Below are 20,785 nucleotides of genomic sequence, written 5' to 3'. Positions count from 1 at the left end.
AATAAAGAGGGGGACCAGAGGGAGAGAGAAAGAAAGGCAGAAATAAAGAGGGGGGTCAAGGGGGAGAGAAAGAAAGGCAGAAAGAAAGAGGAGGGCCAGGGGGAGAGAGAAAGAAAGAGGGAGGCCAGGGGGAGAGAGAAAGAAAGGCAGAAATAAAGAGGGGAGCCAGGGGGAGAGAGAAAGAAAGAGGGGGGGGGCAGGAGAAGAAAGAAGGACCAGAGACTCATGAAATCACCAGACAAAAAGGTAGGAAAAATGATTTTATTTTCAACTTAGTGATCAAAATGTGTCCGTTTTGAGAATTTATATCTGCTGTCTATATTTTGCACTATGGCCCCCTTTTACTAAAACGTAATAGCGGTTTTTAGCGCAGGGAGCCTATGAGCGTCGAGAGCAGTGTGGGGCATTCAGCGCAGCTCCCTGCGCTAAAAACCGCTATCGCAGTTTAGTAAAAAGGGAGGGGGAATATTTGTCTATTTTTGTATAGTTGTTACTGAGGTGACATTGCATAAAGTCATCTGCCTTGACCTCTTTGAAAACCCGCGGAATATAAATGATAATTAATATTTTATCTGCGTACAGCGTGCTTTGTGTTTTAAAATTTTATTGTTGGTAGATCATTTTGACTTGGCCACAAAGGTAAGGGGGAGGGAGGGAGGGGAGCTGCTGAAAGACATCTAGTAATCCTTGCAGGCTTGACTGTGCAGGGAATTATTTTTGTAAAATCATGTTTTATTATGTGACTGGCATTATCTAGACTTTAATTTCTATGAATGAATAGAATGAAAATGATATAAAATTACTTGCTTGCGGGGACCGCATGTTCTGGCTCACACAAGGAAGGAGGGGGTGAAAGGGAAAAAGTTTCTCTTCCTTGGAAATAGATTCTGAAGTGACCTCATCAAAGAAGACCAGCACCAAATGTACAAGAAATCCCTTAAACAATGTCAAAAAAGCCCAAAATAGAAAACTGCTACTGCCTTGAGACTCCATTATTGAAGGAATCAACTTGAAATCACAGAAGAGACAGGAAAAGGTTAAATGCCTCATGGATCCTCAGGTACAAAACACAAACCAAATTGTGAATGAAATCAGAGCAGACAGTAAGAATTATAAAATTGATGTCATTATCCATCTGGAAAAAAAGGCGTACTAGAAATAATGCCTCAGCAATACAATTTTCAGAAGTTCTATTTGCTCATGGTAAGGGAGAAGAGAGACTGCTGGTGATGGTGGGGGGACTGATAGAAGATATGAAAGAAGGGTGGTAGAAAGGAACAGATGGTAAAGGAGGGAGGGAAGAGTGGTGGTGGAAAGGAATAGAACAGACATTGAAAGAGGGTAGAGAGGAACAGACCCTGAAAGGAAATGTGGAAGGCAGAGTGGGGAGAAGACGCTGGAAGGGAAGAAGACAGATGCCAGACTATGGGGGAGCGGAGGGAAGAAGATGGGTGCTAGACGGGGACGGTGACGGGGCGGTGAATGGGATTGCAGTGGCGGTGATGGGGCGGTGAAAGGGATGGCGGTGACGGGGCGGTGAAGGGAACGGCGGTGACGGGGCGGTGCAGAGGATGGTGGGCCGGAGACGGTGCAGTGACGAGGACAGATTTTTTTCCCTGTGTCATTCTCTAAGCTGAATCAATGCAATGTTGCTGTGAGTGAGTTATTTGGTTTTAACATACAAGTTTGTAAGCCAAGAAAAAGTTGTGATTCAATAAAGATTATTGTTAATTCATCACAGAGTACTAGAAAATTTATCCCTACTAGTAGTTACATTTCTTTAATAAGACATTAACTATTTTTTCTGCGGCCCTCCAAGTACTCTATTTTTTCTGCAGCCCTCACTTTTAAAGTTTAATATCTTTTCTTTCTCAAAAGTGACACATTTCAATCACTATATTGAAAATAAAATCATTTTCCCTACCTTTGTTGGCTGGTGACTTTATTTTTCTGTGCTTTTAACTATGTTTCCAGGGCCTTCTTGTCCTTTGACTGTTTTTCTCTCCGTCTTCACTTTCTGCCTTGATCCATCTTTGGCATTAACTTAATATTCAATTTTTCTGCTTTCTTTTCAAAATCTACGTTTCCATGTCTTACCTTCCCTTCTATCTCTTTCTTCTTCCGTCCCTATTTCCATGGTCTGACATCTCTTTCCTTCCTTTCTCTCCCTCCCTCCTTCCTTCCTTTCCCCTGGTCTGGCATCTGTCTCCTTCCCTTCCTCCATGCCCTGGCATCTCTCCCTCCCCCTCCATGGTCTGGTATCTCCTTTCCTTCCCTCCCTCCCATGAACTTGGCATCTCTTGTTCCTCTCCTCTCCCTTGTCTTCCTTCTCCTTCCTTCCCTCTCTTTCCCCAATTGGGTGCAGCAGCAACAGAAGCACCATTTATCTTCCCCCTTTCCTGTGCAGCATATGCATTTCTCTTCCCCCTTACCTCCCTGTCTCTTTCCCTGTGCAGCAGCAGCAGCATTTTCCTAGGGTCCTCCTTTCCTATGCAGCAGAAGCATTTCTCTTTCCCCTCCCCTTCCATTCCCTTCCTTGTGGAGCAAAAAGCATGTCTGGCCTGCTCCCTTGCTCAGTCGATCGTTCCATTCAAAGCCGCGTGTGGCAGCTCTTTGCGAGATCCGCGCCTGCGTCAGAAGCCTCTCTGATGTTGTGACGTCAGAGAGGTTTCCAATGCAGGAGTGGATAGCGCGAGGAGCCGCCACCCGTGGCTTTGAATGGAACGATTGACTGAAGAAGGGAGCTGGCCAGACATGCTGCTGCTCCACAAGGAAGGGAAGGGGGAAGAGAAATGCTGGTGTGGATGGTGCGAGGAGCCGCCACCAGCCTATGCTTTGACCAGAACAATCAACTGCAGCAATGAAGCAGTTGATCATCGTGTCCAGACCGTGGGCCGCAAAATAGCACCTGGAGGGCCGCGAGTTTGAGACCACTGATCTAGTGCAACCAGAAATCACCAGACAACAAAGGTAGGATTTTAATTTAGTGATCAAAATCTGTCTGCTGCAGAGTATTTGTCTATTTTTCTAGGGGGCTGGGTTCAGAGGCACAATTTGGTTCAGAATATTTTTTCCTTGGGTTTTCCTCCTCTATGTCTAGGGTGCGTCTTATGGTCAGGTGCGTCTTATGGAGCAAAAAATACAGTTTTAAAAAATTTGTATACTGCCTAAGTTCTAAGCAGTTTCCAATCAGTAAATATTGATGAAATTAAATGAGTTGGCATAAAAAAATGGGATCACATAACTGCCTGCTATCAAAAACTTCTTTGGCTGCCTCTGGAAGCAAGAGTGCTGTTCAAATTTGCCTGCCTTTGTTTCAAATCTATTCTCGGTATGGCCCCCCCTATACCTGGCCTCCCATTTTAAATTGGATTACACCACCAGGCCTTCACGCAGAATTCATATGTTCAGCCACCCTATAATAAAAACCTGCCGATACAAAAGATTCCTTAACAGAACACTAGCCTTCCAAGCAAGTCAACAAAATGGCTGGCTAGGCATCATCATCAAGCACTCCTCATCCTATCTTAACTTCAGAAAACAAGTTAAAACCAACCTGTTTAACCGATTTGTAACCTAGAACTCTTAAACCTTCTCCTGAACTCTTATTCACATGTATTCGATATCCCCACATTGTGACTTCATGTAACCAAAGGCTTTGTAACTTCTTCGAATTCTTATTGTAACTACTTCGATCTCTTGGTATTGTAACTACTTCACTGATTGTCCAGCACATCTTGTTGTAAACTGCCTCGAACTATCATGGCTTTGGTGGTATATAAAAATAAAATTATTATTACTATTATTATCTTGTCCACATACAAAATACAATATTTTCTGCAACCTACATACAAGATCTTGCTCCTGAAAAATAAAAGCACAAAACAAAGCCTTTGGAATAAGATCAAAATAGCCAACCATGACAGGCTAAACACCTACTTCAGAAGGCCGAAAAACTCTGAAGTCATGACTTTCTTTTAAAGAGGTAACTGATTCATTTTCTGTCGAATGTCAAGGAGCAAAGTGTTCCATAATGTCAGCACAGTAACAGAACACATGCTAGTCCTCCATCAAGAGCCTCTCGCTCTGTGCAAGCTAGAAACAGTTAAAAATACTCCGAGTCCATACTTGGGCAATACCGGTCCAGTTTGCACCATAAAGAAGGGGAGCTGATTTGTTTCTCATAATCCAAAAGCCAGGGTAAGGAGCTTAAACTTAATCCTAACTGGCAACCAGCAGAAGAAATGCAAAAGGTAGTTCACTAATTCTCCTAGGATAACCGAGCCCAACACCATCCTAGCAGCTATGTTCTGAATAATCAGAGGCTGTTTACAGAGCTCAACGGGAAATTCAGTATACTTTATAATGTATGAGAGAGACGTAAGAGAGTTTCAAGTTTAATAAAAATTTGTATACAGTACTCCCCCGATATTCGCGGGGGTTCCGTTCCGAGAACCCCCACGAATGTTGAAAAACCGCGAATATGTTTTTTAAGCGGGGAAGACAGAGAGGGCAGCCGGAGCACCGGTGAGTGAAGGAAATCACTCGCAGTATGCTCCGACCGCCTCTTCCTGTACTAAAGTCGGGCCTTACCAATCAGGAGCTGCGTGTCAAAGTAGTTTGTACATAATAAAAATAGTAAAATAAGGTAACATACATTAGCACAGGAGAAGAAAATAAAGATCGTAGCATAGGGAAAGGAAATGAAGACAATAAAATACCAGGACTTAAATTGCATGTATACTAATGCAAGGAGCCTAAGGAACAAAATGGGAGAATTAGAAGTCATGGCCAAAACTGAGAACCTAGACATCATTGGGGTTTCTGAAACATGGTGGAATGAAGAAAACAAATGGAACATAGCACTGCCGGGGTACAAACTCTTTTCGCAAAGACAGGTCAAGTCAGAAAGGAGGAAGAATAGCCCTATACATAAAAGAAAGCATACACTCGACCAGAGTGGACACAGCAGCGACAACCAACAAATTGGAAGGAAAGGGCCCGAGATAAAGATGGGCCTGTACTACTGTCCACCTGGGCAAACCGAAGCAAACGATGAAGAAATGGAAGCTGAGATGAAGCGAGAATGCAAAAGCGGTAACACGATTATTATGGGAGACTTCAACTATCCCAGGTTAGACTGGAGTCTTGGAAACTCAAACTGCGCTAGGGAGACTGGATTCCTGGAGGTTATACAGAACTACTTCATGGAGCAGCTTGTCAGAGAACCGACAAGAGGGAATGCTACTCTGGATCTAATCCTTAACGGGCTAAGAGGACCTGCAAAGGAAGTGGAAGTAGTGGAACCGTTGGGAAACAGCGATCACAATATGATCAAGTTCAAAGTTGAAGTAGAAATACCGAAGGGAAAGAGAACCACAGCGACAACTTTTAGAAAGGAAACTACGAAGCGATGAGGGTAATGGTAAGAAAGAAACTTAGGAGCAGCTCAAAGAAATCACAGACTGTAGAGCAAGCCTGGTCTTTATTCAAGGACACGGTGAGTGAGGTGCAAAACCTATATATCCCCAGATTCAGAAAAGGGTGCAAAAAGAGCCGAACAAAAGACCTGTGGATAACTAAAGAAAGCGATAGGAATAAGAAGAATTCATTCCAGAAATGAAAAAAGGACAAAACTGAGGAGAACTGGAAAGAACACAGAAAGCATCAAAAAGAATGTCACCTCGTGGTTAGAAAAGCAAAAAGAGAATATGAAAAGAGGCTAGCCAGGGAAGCACGAAATTTCAAACCGTTCTTCAGATATGTTAAAGGGAAGCAGCCGGCTAGGGAGGAGATGGGACCGCTAGATGACAGAGAAAGAAGTGGCGGAAAGACTAAACATGTTCTTTTCGTCAGTATTTACAAAAGAGGACACATGCAGCGTACTGGAACCTGAACAAATCTTCAAAGGAGACCAAGCAGAAAAATTAACGTCCATGGAGGTAAGCCTTGAAGACGTACACAAGCAGATAGATAGATTAAAAACTGACAAATCTCCAGGCCCGGATAGAATCCAACCTAGGGTATTGAAAGAACTAAAGGAGGAAATAGTGGAACTACTACAGCAGGTTTGTAATCTATCCCTGAAAACAGGCGTGATCCCAGAGGATTGGAGGATAGCTAATGTTATGCCCATCTTTAAAAAAGTATCTTGAGGTGACCCGGAGAACTACAGACTGGTAAGTTTGACTTTGGTTCCGGGGAAGATGACGGAAGCGCTGATAAAAGACAGCATCGATGAGCATCTAGAAAGGAATAAACTAATGATAACAAGCCAACATGGCTTCTGCAAGAAAAGAGTGGTTGACACCTGGAATGCTCTCCCGGAGGAGGTTATCGCGGAATCGACCATCCTAGGATTTAAAAGCAAACTAGATGCACATCTCCTTACGAGAGGCATAGAGGGATATGGGTGACTAAAAATTACGCCAGGTGTACACCTGGCTGGGCCTCCATGTGTGCGGATCGCCAGACTTGATGGACCGAAGGTCTGATCCGGAGATGGCGCTTCTTATGTTCTTAAGATCGTGTCTGACGAACTTATTGCACTTCTTCAAAGGAATTAACGAAAGGATGGACAAAGGGGACCCCGTAGACATCGTATACTTATATTTCCAAAAAGCCTTTGACAAGGTACCCCATGAATGCCTACTTCGGAAACTGAAGAACCATGGGGTGGAAAGAGACCATACACAGATGGATCAAGAATTGGTTGGCAGGTAGGAAGCAAAGGGTAGGAGTGAAGGGCCACTACTCGGACTGGAGGAGGCTCACGAGTGGTGTTCCACAGGGGTCAGTACTCGGACCGCTGCTGTTCAATATATTTATAAATGATCTAGAAACAGGGACGAAGTGCGAAGTAATAAAATTCGCACACGACACCAAACTATTTAGTGGGGCCAGGATTAAAGAGGACTGCGAAGATCTACAAAGGGACCTGAACAAACTAGGAGATTGGGAGACGAGATGGCAGATGAAGTTTAATGTAGAGAAATGTAAAGTCTTTCATGTAGGAAACAGAAACCCGAAGTACAACTATACGATGGGAGGGCTGTTATTGGGTGAGAGTACCCAAGAAAGGGACTTGGGGGTAATAGTGGACAAGACAATGAAGCCATCGGCACAGTGTGCAGCGGCCGCTAAGAAGGCAAATAGAATGCTAGGTATTATCAAGAAAGGTATTACAACCAGAACGAAATAAGTTTTCCTGCCGTTGTATTGGGCGATGGTGCGCCCGCACCTGGAATACTGTGTCCAATATTGGTCGCCGTACCTTAAGAAGGATATGGCGATACTCGAGAGGGTTCAGAAGAGAGTGACACGTTTGATAAAAAGTATGGAAAACCTGTCATACGCTGAAAGATTGGAGAAACTGGGGCTCTTTTCCCCGGAGAAGCGGAGACTTAGAGGGGACATGATAGAGACTTACAAGATCATGAAGGGCATAGAGAAGTGGAGAGGGACAGATTCTTCAAACTTTCAAAAACTTCAAGAACGAGAGGCCATTTTCAAAAATTAAGAGGGGACAGATTCAGAACCAGTGCTAGGAAGTTCTTCTTCACCCAAAGGGTGGTGGTGGTGGACACCTGGAATGCGCTCCCAGAGGGCGTAATAGGACAGAGTACGGTATTGGGGTTTAAGAAGGGATTAGACAATTTCCTGAAGGAAAAGGGGATAGAAGGGTATGGATAGAGAATTACTATACAGGTCCTGGACCTGATGGGCCGCCGCGTGAGCCGACTGCTGGGCATGATGGACCTGGGTCTGACCCAGCAGAGACACTGCTTATGTTCTTAAAGCCTACTGGACCTACTGGAATGATAGGATTAAGGTAAGAATTACATTATAAAATAGGAAAGAGAGCCATATAGGGGAAATACAAAAGGAAGGGAGATCCCATTTGATAACCAAAGCAGAAATCAAGATAATGTTTCAAATGACAAGTGCATTAAAGGTTGAATGTATCTATAAAAATAAACATTTTTAATTTTCCTTTGAAATGATCTAGCATGTTTGTTGTTCGTGTAGTGCTAATAAAAAGCAGATGATCTGTAGAACATAGAACAGACCAAATGGAGCAAAAATAAATTTAATGTAACATGTGCCTGATGTGGCCACGTTTTGCCCAAGAGCTGCATCAGAGGAAAAACAGACAGCAAACTTCTTTCTAAGTGTAACAGCTTACCAAACAAACCCAAATGTTTAAACATAAGGAATCCACTTCTCACTGGTACAAAATTCAGCAGCAGTAGGTCCTGCTGCAGTGCTGCAATATTCTTTCAAACAACCTCTAAATCTCTGATTCAGCTTTACCTTAGAATTAATTAACAATCCAGGGAATTGCATGGTTTCTTAATTTAAAATCTAGGTCTGAATCTCTACTGCAAACTGGATCTGAGGGTAAAGGAATGATATTTTTAAATGATTATTGTATGCTGCCTGAAAGCTGTCAAAGCAGTTTACATTCAGGTACAGTGGATATTTTGCTGACCAAGGAGGGTTCACAGTTGAATTTTGAACCCAAGGTAACGGAGGATCACAAGGAGCTCCAGCCAGTTTGAACTGGGCTTACCTGCTCTAACCATTAGATGCTCTTCTCCTAAAATTGTTATTAGATCTCTCTTTACATCTATCATCGTATGATAAAAGATAAACCAAAATGCTTAGAAGCACAGGCAAATCCCAAATTGGAATTGCCCCCTTGTGACATGTGAATGAGGAGTAACATTTGCATCCCTTCATCTGTCTTGTGTTCATTGCGACCCTCGGAACGGCTCTGAAGCGGCGCATCCTCGGACTCCAGGTTAATGTGGCGAGAGCTAGAAACTGCGAGCTTGTCTTTATGAGAAGTTAATGGTGCTTCTATCTGTTCAGCTCTTTGCTTACACTCTGCAGAATCTGACGCCCCAGAACATTCTCTTCCTGACCTTTCATTGTCTGGAGACTAGCCACAAGCTGTCCATCCTTAAAGATTGAACTCCAAATGGAGCGGAGAGATTCTCAGCTGGCTCTGCTGCAAGGATAACAACTTAGTTCAACCCCACACATGCGTATAAATCTCTGAGTCTGCATGGGCAATTGTGTGTGCATACATTGTCACATCTTTATGAGTTATGTCGAACTGTACTTCCAGTATGATTGTATCCATGTATATGTTGTATATATACTAATTTCTGTGTCTACCCAGGAATCATTTGGCCCATCATGGGCTCATGTGCTTGCACATATGTTTGAATCTGTGTCATGGATCCACATTCATGTGTATATATGTAAGAATTGTGATTTAGCACTTAATAAGGAGAAGAGAAACTCAAATTAATGTGGGTTTATTTAGGAGCTCAGGCCTTCACATGTTGCTTACACAGAGAGAGAGTATTTTCTCAGAGATGATTTTAGGATGATATCCAAAGGCATCATTAATTTCTTCATGATTTGGACTGAAGGTGAAGTTAACTGAACCTTAATCATAATACAAAAGGGATCGAGAATGTCTGTCTGTCCATCTGTCTCCAAACCCCAACCCTAACATTCCCCTTTCCCCCATGACTGCCCCTCAACACCACCACTCCACAAACTGTTCCAACCTCAAAACCTACCTCACTACTACTCCACTACACTGCATACTGCCCCTACCCCCAAAAAACTACCCCAGCCTGCAAACTATCCCACACTCCAAAAATATCTCCCACAACTACCCCTGCACCTGGCATTGTTGGTGGATTTGTGCACAAAGAAGTTTCAGCTATGTCTCTCCCCTGAATCAGCCAACATAGTTGGCGAAACAAGGTCTCTTGTCGGGAGTTGAGATTTGAAGATTTTGGATGGTGACCTGTTAAAAGAATTGGATATAAGTCCCTTATAACTGGAACCAAACTGGAGGATCAGAGATAAGTCCTAGGTTTTTTTCCTTTTTTAAACTTTTATTTATCAAATTTCAAATTATATTACAAGAATTAACAGGAGAACCGCAAGTGGGGCTGGGTGCAGATGTTTCCAGGGCTAAATGCTCCACCTCTCCTCCAGCAGAGGATAGTGCAATCCTCACCCAGGATACTTCCATGAGAATCATGGTGGCTGCAAACTCCTAAACCGTTGCATCGGGGAGGAAGTTCTCGCCATCAAGGGTTCGGCTCAAACTATCCCCTTACCCCGATAAGGTAAAACTTTTTTTGCTTTGCTTCCAGGCCAGCTAAGGAGTGCTTGAATCCCCCTTCATTTTCCTTTTGGGTGCTCCTGATTGGCAGTTTTTCATTCTAAAACCTAGTTAATTCTGAGGGAGAGTTCTTTTGTGAATGAGTTTGAGGCTTTTTTCTCTCCTCAGCATACCCAGTTTTGAATGTAACACCTTTCAGTGACCATGGAACAGCTTTGGCTTTTTTTTTTAATATTTTGCATATGCACAAAACTAACCCATTTGGAGAAGTTGCCCCTGACACAGTTGATGGTGTACTTTTTGCTCACTGTGTTTGGCAGAAGAGTTGAAGTTCTTAGAATTTAGATGGGAATCATTTGGAGGTCGACAGTCTTTGTCCTGCCACAGATTTTCTGTTGGATTCAGGTCTGTGCTTTGACTGGGCCACTTGAAGAAGTTCATCTTTTTCTCGCTGAGCCACTCCATTCTTCTTGTCCTTTTGAAAGGTGAATTTTCTCTCCTGTCCTAGATCTCTGGCAGATTGGAACATGTTTTCTTCCAGGATCTGCCTGTACTTTGCACAATCTGTTTCTTTTTGATCTTCACAAGCATTACATTACATTACATTACATTAGGGATTTCTATTCCGCCATTACCTTGCGGTTCAAGGCGGATTACAAAAGGTTAATTTAAAAATACAGAGTTACAATGATTGGCTAGAGAGGTAAGTTGTAGGTTTTATAAACATTAACGGGTTGTTGAGGGTGAGGTGGTTTGTAAGAGAATTAATAGTTGGTCATAGTGGAGGTTCTTTTGTTGTTGTTAGTGCAGTAATGGGTAGGTCAGATGTCGGTTTTAGAGTTACTAAGAGGTCGTGATGTTATTGCTGCTTCAGGAATTTCTTGAAAAGTGTGGTTTTTATTTCTTTTCTGAACGTCCTATAGTCTGGGGTGGTCATCAGAAGGTTGGAGATCTGGTTGTCCAGCCTTGCGGCTTGAGTGGCTAGGAGGCCGTCGTGTAGTTTTGTTCTTTTTACTTCCTTGATTGGGGGGGGTATGAATGGGGAATGTGTTTTTCTGTGTCTGGTAGTGGGTGCTACAACATAATGTTGACAACACCATGCTTTAATATAGGGGTGGTGTTAGAGGATGATGTGCTGTGTTTGCTTTATCACACATATCACTTAGCATTTAGACCACAAAACCTTCTCCCACATGCATGAGACATCCCCTAAACATTTCTTTGCAAATCTTAAGAGTCTTATGACTTCTTTGTTGCTATCCTCCCGTACAAACCATATTGGTAAAGTAATTGTTAAACAATCAATAATCTCCCTAGCTTCAACCCTTAAGCTCTGCTGGCCTTTAGAAATAATCTTAAGCTTCACAGTGACTTTCCTTAACCATAGCTACTGACTTTGGAAGGCTGGCCTGATTTAGGCGGTGTTTTGGTGGTGCCAGACTGTTTTCACTTTATAGTAGTGGACCTGACCATGCACCAGTGGCTATTTAACATTTCTATAGCGCTGAATGACGCACTCAGTGTTGTACATTTGACATGATGGTCCCTGCTCTGAAGAGCTTACAATCTAGTTTGAACAGACAGGACCTGTAGGGGTAAGCAAGTTCCTTTCAGAGAAAATGATAGGAAGGACATAGGTAATTTTACTGTAAATAGAAGTTGAAAGCAGCTTTGAAAAAGTGAACTTTTAGCTTGATTTGAATATTGTAAGAGACGGAGCCTGACATAATGACTCAGGCAATCCAATCCATTCACACACCACAGCAAGATAGAAGGGACAGAGTCTGGAGTTGGCAGCGGAGGAGAAGGGTATGGTTAGGAGGGACTTGCCTGATGAACGGAGTTCATGGGAGGGGGGTGGTATAATAGGGGGGAGATAAGTGAGGTGAGATATTGAGGCGCTGTGGAGTGAGTGCACTTGTAGGTCAGAAAGAGAAGTTTGAATTGTTTTCAGAAGTCACTTAACTCTCCATTGCCCTGGGTATGAGCCCACTAGGGATAGAAAAATTACCTATATACAGTACTTGTATAATATGTAAGCTGCTTTGGTTGACCAAAGAAAGGCATGACTCCTCTTACATTACATGGAATTGTATATTTGGATGTATGTGTGGGTTTGGCCTTAAATGAAATGTGTTGTTAGTATATAATTTGTTATATATAGTGTGTGTCTGAAGTGTTTTACGATAAATGTAAATCTTTTTATTTTGTATGTTAATATGTAACTCACCCTGGATAAGGGCGGGTGAGAAATAAACTTTTTAGCAGCTTCCTGTTTGGCATAGTTAAGTACTTCTTCCTATTCATGTCATATAACACAAACTGCTTGTTTTGGGTTTTTTAGTCAAGAGTGTTCAGCTCAGTTAATATGATTGAACAGTGATGGCTTCTATTTAACTTATTATGAGCCTAGTTCAAGCACTTTTTGGAAACTAATTTGGGTGTGCTATGACAGATATAAATATTTCTGCAAATAAGACTGTTTTTTAATTTTTAGTGACTTTTTGAATGTTTGTATTTTTCTGTTATGTTGAAAGTATAAAGTATATTGAATAGATCAATGTGGGGTTACCAGATGTCCAGATACACCCAGACATGTCCTCTTTTTAGAAGACTGTCCGGACAGATTTTGAAAATCTAACAGTTTGTTTATTGTTTATTGAAAGCTTCTGTACCACTACTAATGACTGGGAAGTCAATTCAGAGTGGTTTACATGAGCGTCTGTAATGGTGGTATAATACATGAGTCTCTGTAAAGGTGTTACAGTTCTGGGTTAGCGTTTCTGGGATGGTTTTCAGCACTGACACAATACGTTGTGCTCTGTCCCTGGCAGTGTTCAAATCCAATCTAAAGGCCCACTTTTTTGAAGCTACTTTCAACTCTTAACTCCAACTCACTGCTGTCAGATACCTATACCCACTATAATCTCCCCAACCCTCCTGCTGTCAGATACCTATACCCACTATAATCTCCCCAACCCTCCTGCTGTCAGATACCTATACCCACTATAATCTCCCCAACCCTCCTGCTGTCAGATACCTATACCCACTATAATCTCCCCAACCCTCCTGCTGTCAGATACCTATACCCACTATAATCTCCCCAACCCTCCTGCTGTCAGATACCTATACCCACTATAATCTCCCCAACTCTCCTGCTGTCAGAAACCTATACCCACTATAATCTCCCCAACCCTCCTGCTGTCAGATACCTATACCCACTATAATCTCCCCAACCCTCCTGCTGTCAGATACCTATACCCACTATAATCTCCCCAACCCTCCTGCTGTCAGAAACCTATACCCACTATAATCTCCCCAACCCTCCTGCTGTCAGATACCTATACCCACTATAATCTCCCCAACCCTCCTGCTGTCAGATACCTATACCCACTATAATCTCCCCAACCCTCCTGCTGTCAGATACCTATACCCACTATAATCTCCCCAACCCTCCTGCTGTCAGATACCTATACCCACTATAATCTCCCCAACTCTCCTGCTGTCAGAAACCTATACCCACTATAATCTCCCCAACCCTCCTGCTGTCAGATACCTATACCCACTATAATCTCCCCAACCCTCCTGCTGTCAGATACCTATACCCACTATAATCTCCCCAACCCTCCTGCTGTCAGAAACCTATACCCACTATAATCTCCCCAACCCTCCTGCTGTCAGATACCTATACCCACTATAATCTCCCCAACCCTCCTGCTGTCAGAAACCTATACCCACTATAATCTCCCCAACCCTCCTGCTGTCAGATACCTATACCCACTATAATCTCCCCAACCCTCCTGCTGTCAGATACCTATACCCACTATAATCTCCCCAACCCTCCTGCTGTCAGATACCTATACCCACTATAATCTCCCCAACCCTCCTGCTGTCAGATACCTATACCCACTATAATCTCCCCAACCCTCCTGCTGTCAGAAACCTATACCCACTATAATCTCCCCAACCCTCCTGCTGTCAGATACCTATACCCACTATAATCTCCCCAACCCTCCTGCTGTCAGATACCTATACCCACTATAATCTCCCCAACCCTCCTGCTGTCAGAAACCTATACCCACTATAATCTCCCCAACCCTCCTGCTGTCAGATACCTATACCCACTATAATCTCCCCAACCCTCCTGCTGTCAGATACCTATACCCACTATAATCTCCCCAACTCTCCTGCTGTCAGAAACCTATACCCACTATAATCTCCCCAACCCTCCTGCTGTCAGATACCTATACCCACTATAATCTCCCCAACCCTCCTGCTGTCAGATACCTATACCCACTATAATCTCCCCAACCCTCCTGCTGTCAGATACCTATACCCACTATAATCTCCCCAACTCTCCTGCTGTCAGAAACCTATACCCACTATAATCTCCCCAACCCTCCTGCTGTCAGATACCTATACCCACTATAATCTCCCCAACCCTCCTGCTGTCAGATACCTATACCCACTATAATCTCCCCAACCCTCCTGCTGTCAGATACCTATACCCACTATAATCTCCCCAACCCTCCTGCTGTCAGAAACCTATACCCACTATAATCTCCCCAACCCTCCTGCTGTCAGATACCTATACCCACTATAATCTCCCCAACCCTCCTGCTGTCAGATACCTATACCCACTATAATCTCCCCAACCCTCCTGCTGTCAGATACCTATACCCACTATAATCTCCCCAACCCTCCTGCTGTCAGATACCTATACCCACTATAATCTCCCCAACCCTCCTGCTGTCAGATACCTATACCCACTATAATCTCCCCAACCCTCCTGCTGTCAGAAACCTATACCCACTATAATCTCCCCAACCCTCCTGCTGTCAGATACCTATACCCACTATAATCTCCCCAACCCTCCTGCTGTCAGATACCTATACCCACTATAATCTCCCCAACCCTCCTGCTGTCAGAAACCTATACCCACTATAATCTCCCCAACCCTCCTGCTGTCAGATACCTATACCCACTATAATCTCCCCAACCCTCCTGCTGTCAGATACCTATACCCACTATAATCTCCCCAACCCTCCTGCTGTCAGATACCTATACCCACTATAATCTCCCCAACCCTCCTGCTGTCAGAAACCTATACCCACTATAATCTCCCCAACCCTCCTGCTGTCAGATACCTATACCCACTATAATCTCCCCAACCCTCCTGCTGTCAGATACCTATACCCACTATAATCTCCCCAACCCTCCTGCTGTCAGAAACCTATACCCACTATAATCTCCCCAACCCTCCTGCTGTCAGATACCTATACCCACTATAATCTCCCCAACCCTCCTGCTGTCAGATACCTATACCCACTATAATCTCCCCAACTCTCCTGCTGTCAGAAACCTATACCCACTATAATCTCCCCAACCCTCCTGCTGTCAGATACCTATACCCACTATAATCTCCCCAACCCTCCTGCTGTCAGATACCTATACCCACTATAATCTCCCCAACCCTCCTGCTGTCAGATACCTATACCCACTATAATCTCCCCAACTCTCCTGCTGTCAGAAACCTATACCCACTATAATCTCCCCAACCCTCCTGCTGTCAGATACCTATACCCACTATAATCTCCCCAACCCTCCTGCTGTCAGAAACCTATACCCACTATAATCTCCCCAACCCTCCTGCTGTCAGATACCTATACCCACTATAATCTCCCCAACCCTCCTGCTGTCAGATACCTATACCCACTATAATCTCCCCAACCCTCCTGCTGTCAGAAACCTATACCCACTATAATCTCCCCAACCCTCCTGCTGTCAGATACCTATACCCACTATAATCTCCCCAACCCTCCTGCTGTCAGATACCTATACCCACTATAATCTCCCCAACCCTCCTGCTGTCAGAAACCTATACCCACTATAATCTCCCCAACCCTCCTGCTGTCAGATACCTATACCCACTATAATCTCCCCAACCCTCCTGCTGTCAGATACCTATACCCACTATAATCTCTCCAACCCTCCTGCTGTCAGAAACCTATACCCACTATAATCTCCCCAACCCTCCTGCTGTCAGATACCTATACCCACTATAATCTCCCCAACCCTCCTGCTGTCAGATACCTATACCCACTATAATCTCCCCAACCCTCCTGCTGTCAGAAACCTATACCCACTATAATCTCCCCAACCCTCCTGCTGTCAGATACCTATACCCACTATAATCTTCCCAAACCTGAAATGTCCTGTCTAAATTAGATTGTAAGCTCTTCTGAGCAGGGGACTGTTTATTGTGTGTTAGAATGTACAGCACAGCGTACGCCTTTCAGCGCTATAGAAATAATAAATAGTAGTAGTAGTAGTAGTACAGTAAACCATATTGATGCAAGAGCTTCTGTAAAGATGTTCTATACAGAGTTAGTGTCTGGGTTTTGGAAGGCTCCGACTGTGCCAGAACTCAGTGGTACATCTGGAGGCCCTCTAAGCATGTGCGATGATGTCGCTCACATCTGCGCATTCATATGATGTCATTGCATCACATCTGCACATGCTCGGAGGCTCTCCAGATGCAGCCCCAAGCTTAGGGAAGGAGAGGAGTTTAGGTTTGTGTGGGGGTGGGCTATGTGTCCTCTTTTTTACTTATACAAATATGGTAAACCTAGATCAATGAAACAAGTTTCTACTTTAATTTGCATTGTGGAGAGGTGAAGGAGTAGCCTAATGGCTAGTGCATTGGGCCTTGATCCTGGCAAGATGGGGCTTTTTCTCACTTTAGCAGCTTGTGACCTTGGACAAGTCACCCAATCCTCCATTGCCCTAGGTATAAAACCTGGATTGGGAACCCAGTAGGGACCGATACCTGTGTATAATGTGTGCAGTGCTATGTACGTCTAGTTGCACTATGGGAAATGATCTGTAATAAGTAGTGTATTTTTGAGACAATAGAAGGTGGAAAATATGAAGTTAATTCTCGTTTCCTTAGTTCTTGCGTGAAGATCTGAATTACCATGACCCAACAGTGAAGCACAGTACCTTCCATGGAGAGGATAAGCTGATCAGTGTGGAGGACCTCTGGAAGGCCTGGAAGAACTCTGAAGGTAAAACCCCATGTCTTCCATTTCTATTTGAATTAGTGTACGTGTATCATCTTCTAAATTTTGATTGTGTTCCTGGTCTGGGGAAGGACTTGACATTTAAGATAGGATTAAGGTCTCAATAGTTTAGATACCACCATACACTAATGCACATAGACTTACCAGATGTCCAGATTTCCCCAGACAGCACTTTGTTTGGGTTTTGAAAAGCTTTCCAGCTAGCAGCGACATCGGGACGGCATCTGCGGTGGCGTTGCGTGCATGCGTGCAACGTCGTCACTCCAGCGCATGGGCAGATGCCCTCCCGACAAGCGACCAGATTGAGGGAGCGGGGCCATGGGTCCAGAACAGATCAAGGTGGTTTACAAAGACCTACGGTTTTCAGTAGAAAGGCATAACACTCGCACCGAAGAGGATAAGAAAATTCGATAGATGCATGTACGCGGAGGCTCTTAAGTCACTCTAAGGTACCGGCTGAGTAGTGGAGCTGGTGATCATGAAGCAAATATAGGTACTGTGAGGGGAGTTGTTGCCAAACAGGAAAAAATGGAGAGCCCTAAATGGAGATTCAATAGGAGAATAGTAGGGAGTAATGCAGGTTAAAATTGAGGTTCAGAGCTGACAGATTGGGGTGCTTGAACATTCCCCACTATGTTTACAGAGGGGTCATTTGTATTGAGGTTAGCACCTCTGATCATTTTGTCTAGCAAGACAGGAGAGAAGTGCAAATAAGTTCAAAATACAGCAGCTGACGTTTAGGGTTCAGAATTTTGATGAAGCATCTTCATTTTTACATCAGATTCACTGGTATCCTACACGCGCTTGCTCTATCTTTAAACTTTTATATCTTGTTCATAAAATTGGAAACAGATTTGCTCCACATGATATATTCCCATTGCTTTGTTTTCCATCATGCGGTAAATCATTGGGATTTCAGGACAATTTATTACTGTATTTTCTATAAAGGACAAATGTACGTTTTACTGGAACTATAGAAAAGTAATGTATAGTACATATATTGCTTTTCATGAATGGAACGGTCATCTTTTACCTTTGAGATGATGTACTAAAGACATATCGTTCTTGGAATTTAAGTGTGATAGTTGATGAGTTGTTGATTTAATTTTACTGTCTTGGTAGTTGCTTATTATATATTCCCAGACCATCTTGTACTGAAAATTGCCTTGAAGCATACTATAGTTTACAGTTTCTGCAAAACTTGATATACCACTACTGGGTATGCCATCAGAGTGGCTAACAAATCATACCATTTTAGTTTGTAAAAGAATTTATAATGTGGTTGAAAGGAAGGAGAGACGTGATACAGGCCATGTGTTGTCCAAATTGCCTATCAGTAAAAGAATTAATATGACTCGGCAAAAGCTTTGAGAAAGAGAGAAAAACATTTAAAATAATGGCCCCATTCAAATTGCATGGGAATGGTTATGCCATAGTATAGGACTTACTAAATTGAAGATTTGAAAAATAAGCCGAAAGGAAGGGACCACCAGGAGATTTTGCTGTGATGATTAAAGAGTCTGTCCCAATGAATAAGGAATTGTACTCATGAAAGGAATAAGAGTAAGCATGTGGACTGGATTTTAAAAACTAAAATCCGTGTTTTGAAATTGATTCTACATATGACCAGAAACCAGTGTTCTGAATTCAATAATGTTACATGATCCCATTTTTATGTGCCTTTGGCTTAGTTTGGGGGAATCAGTGGGAGGGTGGGGGGCATTGCCCCTCCAAATTGCTTGCCAACACGTTTTACCAGTCCAGTATTTCCCTCTCTCCCAGGCCAAAGGCAGTGTGCTTAAAGTGCTGATGCTGCTGGCAGCTGGAAGATTCACAGGCTGCAGTGTGGTGGGGAGGAGAACCAACTGGTTGAAAAGGTGACGGTGAAAGCTGGAAGGATGCTAGGTTGCATAGAGAGAGGTATGACCAATAGGCAAGAGGAGGTATTGATGCCCCTGTATAAGACTCTGGTGAGACCTCATTTAGAAAATTGTGTGCAATTCTCGAGGCCGCACCTTCAAAAAGATGTAAAAAGGATAGAGTCGGTCCAGAGGAAGGCTACTAAAATGGTGTGTGGTCTTCGTTATAAAGCGTATGGAGATAGACTTAAAGATCTCAATCTGTATAATTTGGAGGAAAGGCGGAAGAGGGGAGTTACAATTGATACTTTTAAATACCTACGTGGCGTAACTGCGCATGAGTCGAATCTCTTTCATTTGAAAGAAATCTCTGGAATGAGAGATCATGGGATGAAGTTAAGGGGTGATAGGCTCAGGGGTAATCTAAGGAAATACTTTTATACAGAAAGAGTGGAAGATGCGTGGCATAGTCTCCCGGTAGAGGTGGTGGAGATAATGTCTGTGTCTGAAATCAAGAAAGCGTGGGATAGGCAAGTGGGATCTCTTAGGGAGAGGAGGAAATAGTGGATGCTGTGGATGGGAAGACTAGATGGGCCATTTGGCCTTTATCTGCCATCATGGTTCTAATACTGGACAACAGGGAAATGCCACACCTACAGATGGGGGAGAAAAGGTGCTAATCTCAGGGGGTAGGGAGAGACATTTCAGACCATGAGGATGAGGTGGGGGGACATAGGAGATGGCTGGGTCTAGAGCAGTGGTCTCAAACTCATACCCTTTGCAGGGCCACATTTTGGATTTGTAGGTACTTGGAGGGCCTCAGAAAAAATAGTTAATGTCTTATTGAAGAAATGACAATTTTGCATGAGGTAAAACTCTTTATAGTTTATAAATCTTTCTTTTTGGCTAAGTCTTAATAATAATAGTGTCATTTATAGCTAAAGAGACATATGATCAAGAAACTGTTTTTTGTTTTACTTTTGTGATTATGATAAACATACCGAGGGCCTCAAAATAGTACCTGGCGGGCCGCATGTGGCCCCCGGGCCGCGAGTTTGAGACCACTGGTCTAGAGTATGGGGGGGTGGAAGACCAAGCAGAAGATGAATGGGGCTATGGGATGGGGGGATTAGGGGGTGGGGGGAGGGAATGTAGCAGAAGATGCATGGGGCTAGGGCAATGATTCTCAAACAGTGTGTCACGGAGGTGGTCAGTGGAAACAATAGCGCTTAGTTGGGGAGAGCGCAGGTAGCAGAAAATAGCAGCTACATTAATGCTACATTGAGCCTAATACTGTGCAAGCAGCAAACAGTCCTCAGGGCAGCAGCAGAAATGAACATGGAAGTGCTGGACATATGGATGGGGTAAATAGAGGGATGCAGAGCTTCTGGAGGGAACAAGGAGTTATTGGACCATATGGGGAGGGGATGGGACTTGTATACTGTCATTTTGTTGTTGCATATATACAGGTACTTATTTTGAACCTGGGGCAATGGAGGATTAAGTAATCACAAGAAGCAGGACCACTTCGACCCACCCAACAATCTCTTCTTGCAGTTTCATCCATGAAGCAATTATTTTATGACACCACTCAAATAATTTTTACAGTGGTAGCCCCAACGTTGTGGAATGCACTGCCACTTGTTCTTAGGTGTGAATCCAATTTTTCCAAGTTCAAAGAAGCATACGAG

The 20,785-nt window shown here is 43.5% G+C and overlaps 1 protein-coding gene across 6 annotated transcripts in view; it reads left to right on the top strand.

Annotated features, from left to right (window-relative positions):
* STIM1 (stromal interaction molecule 1) overlaps positions 1-20,785 on the top strand; it is a 245,797-nt gene that overhangs the window by 124,478 nt on the left and 100,534 nt on the right. For all 6 annotated transcript variants that reach the window (XM_033948363.1, XM_033948362.1, XM_033948364.1 and 3 more), the window contains one exon: positions 17,106-17,220. In XM_033948363.1, the coding sequence (XP_033804254.1) occupies positions 17,106-17,220 (115 nt within the window). The remainder of the gene's footprint in view (positions 1-17,105; positions 17,221-20,785) is intronic.

This window comes from Geotrypetes seraphini, chromosome 6 (assembly GCF_902459505.1).
Source record: "Geotrypetes seraphini chromosome 6, aGeoSer1.1, whole genome shotgun sequence".
NCBI classification, from domain to species: Eukaryota; Metazoa; Chordata; class Amphibia; order Gymnophiona; family Dermophiidae; genus Geotrypetes; species Geotrypetes seraphini.
This window is presented reverse-complemented; position numbering and strand designations above follow the sequence as displayed.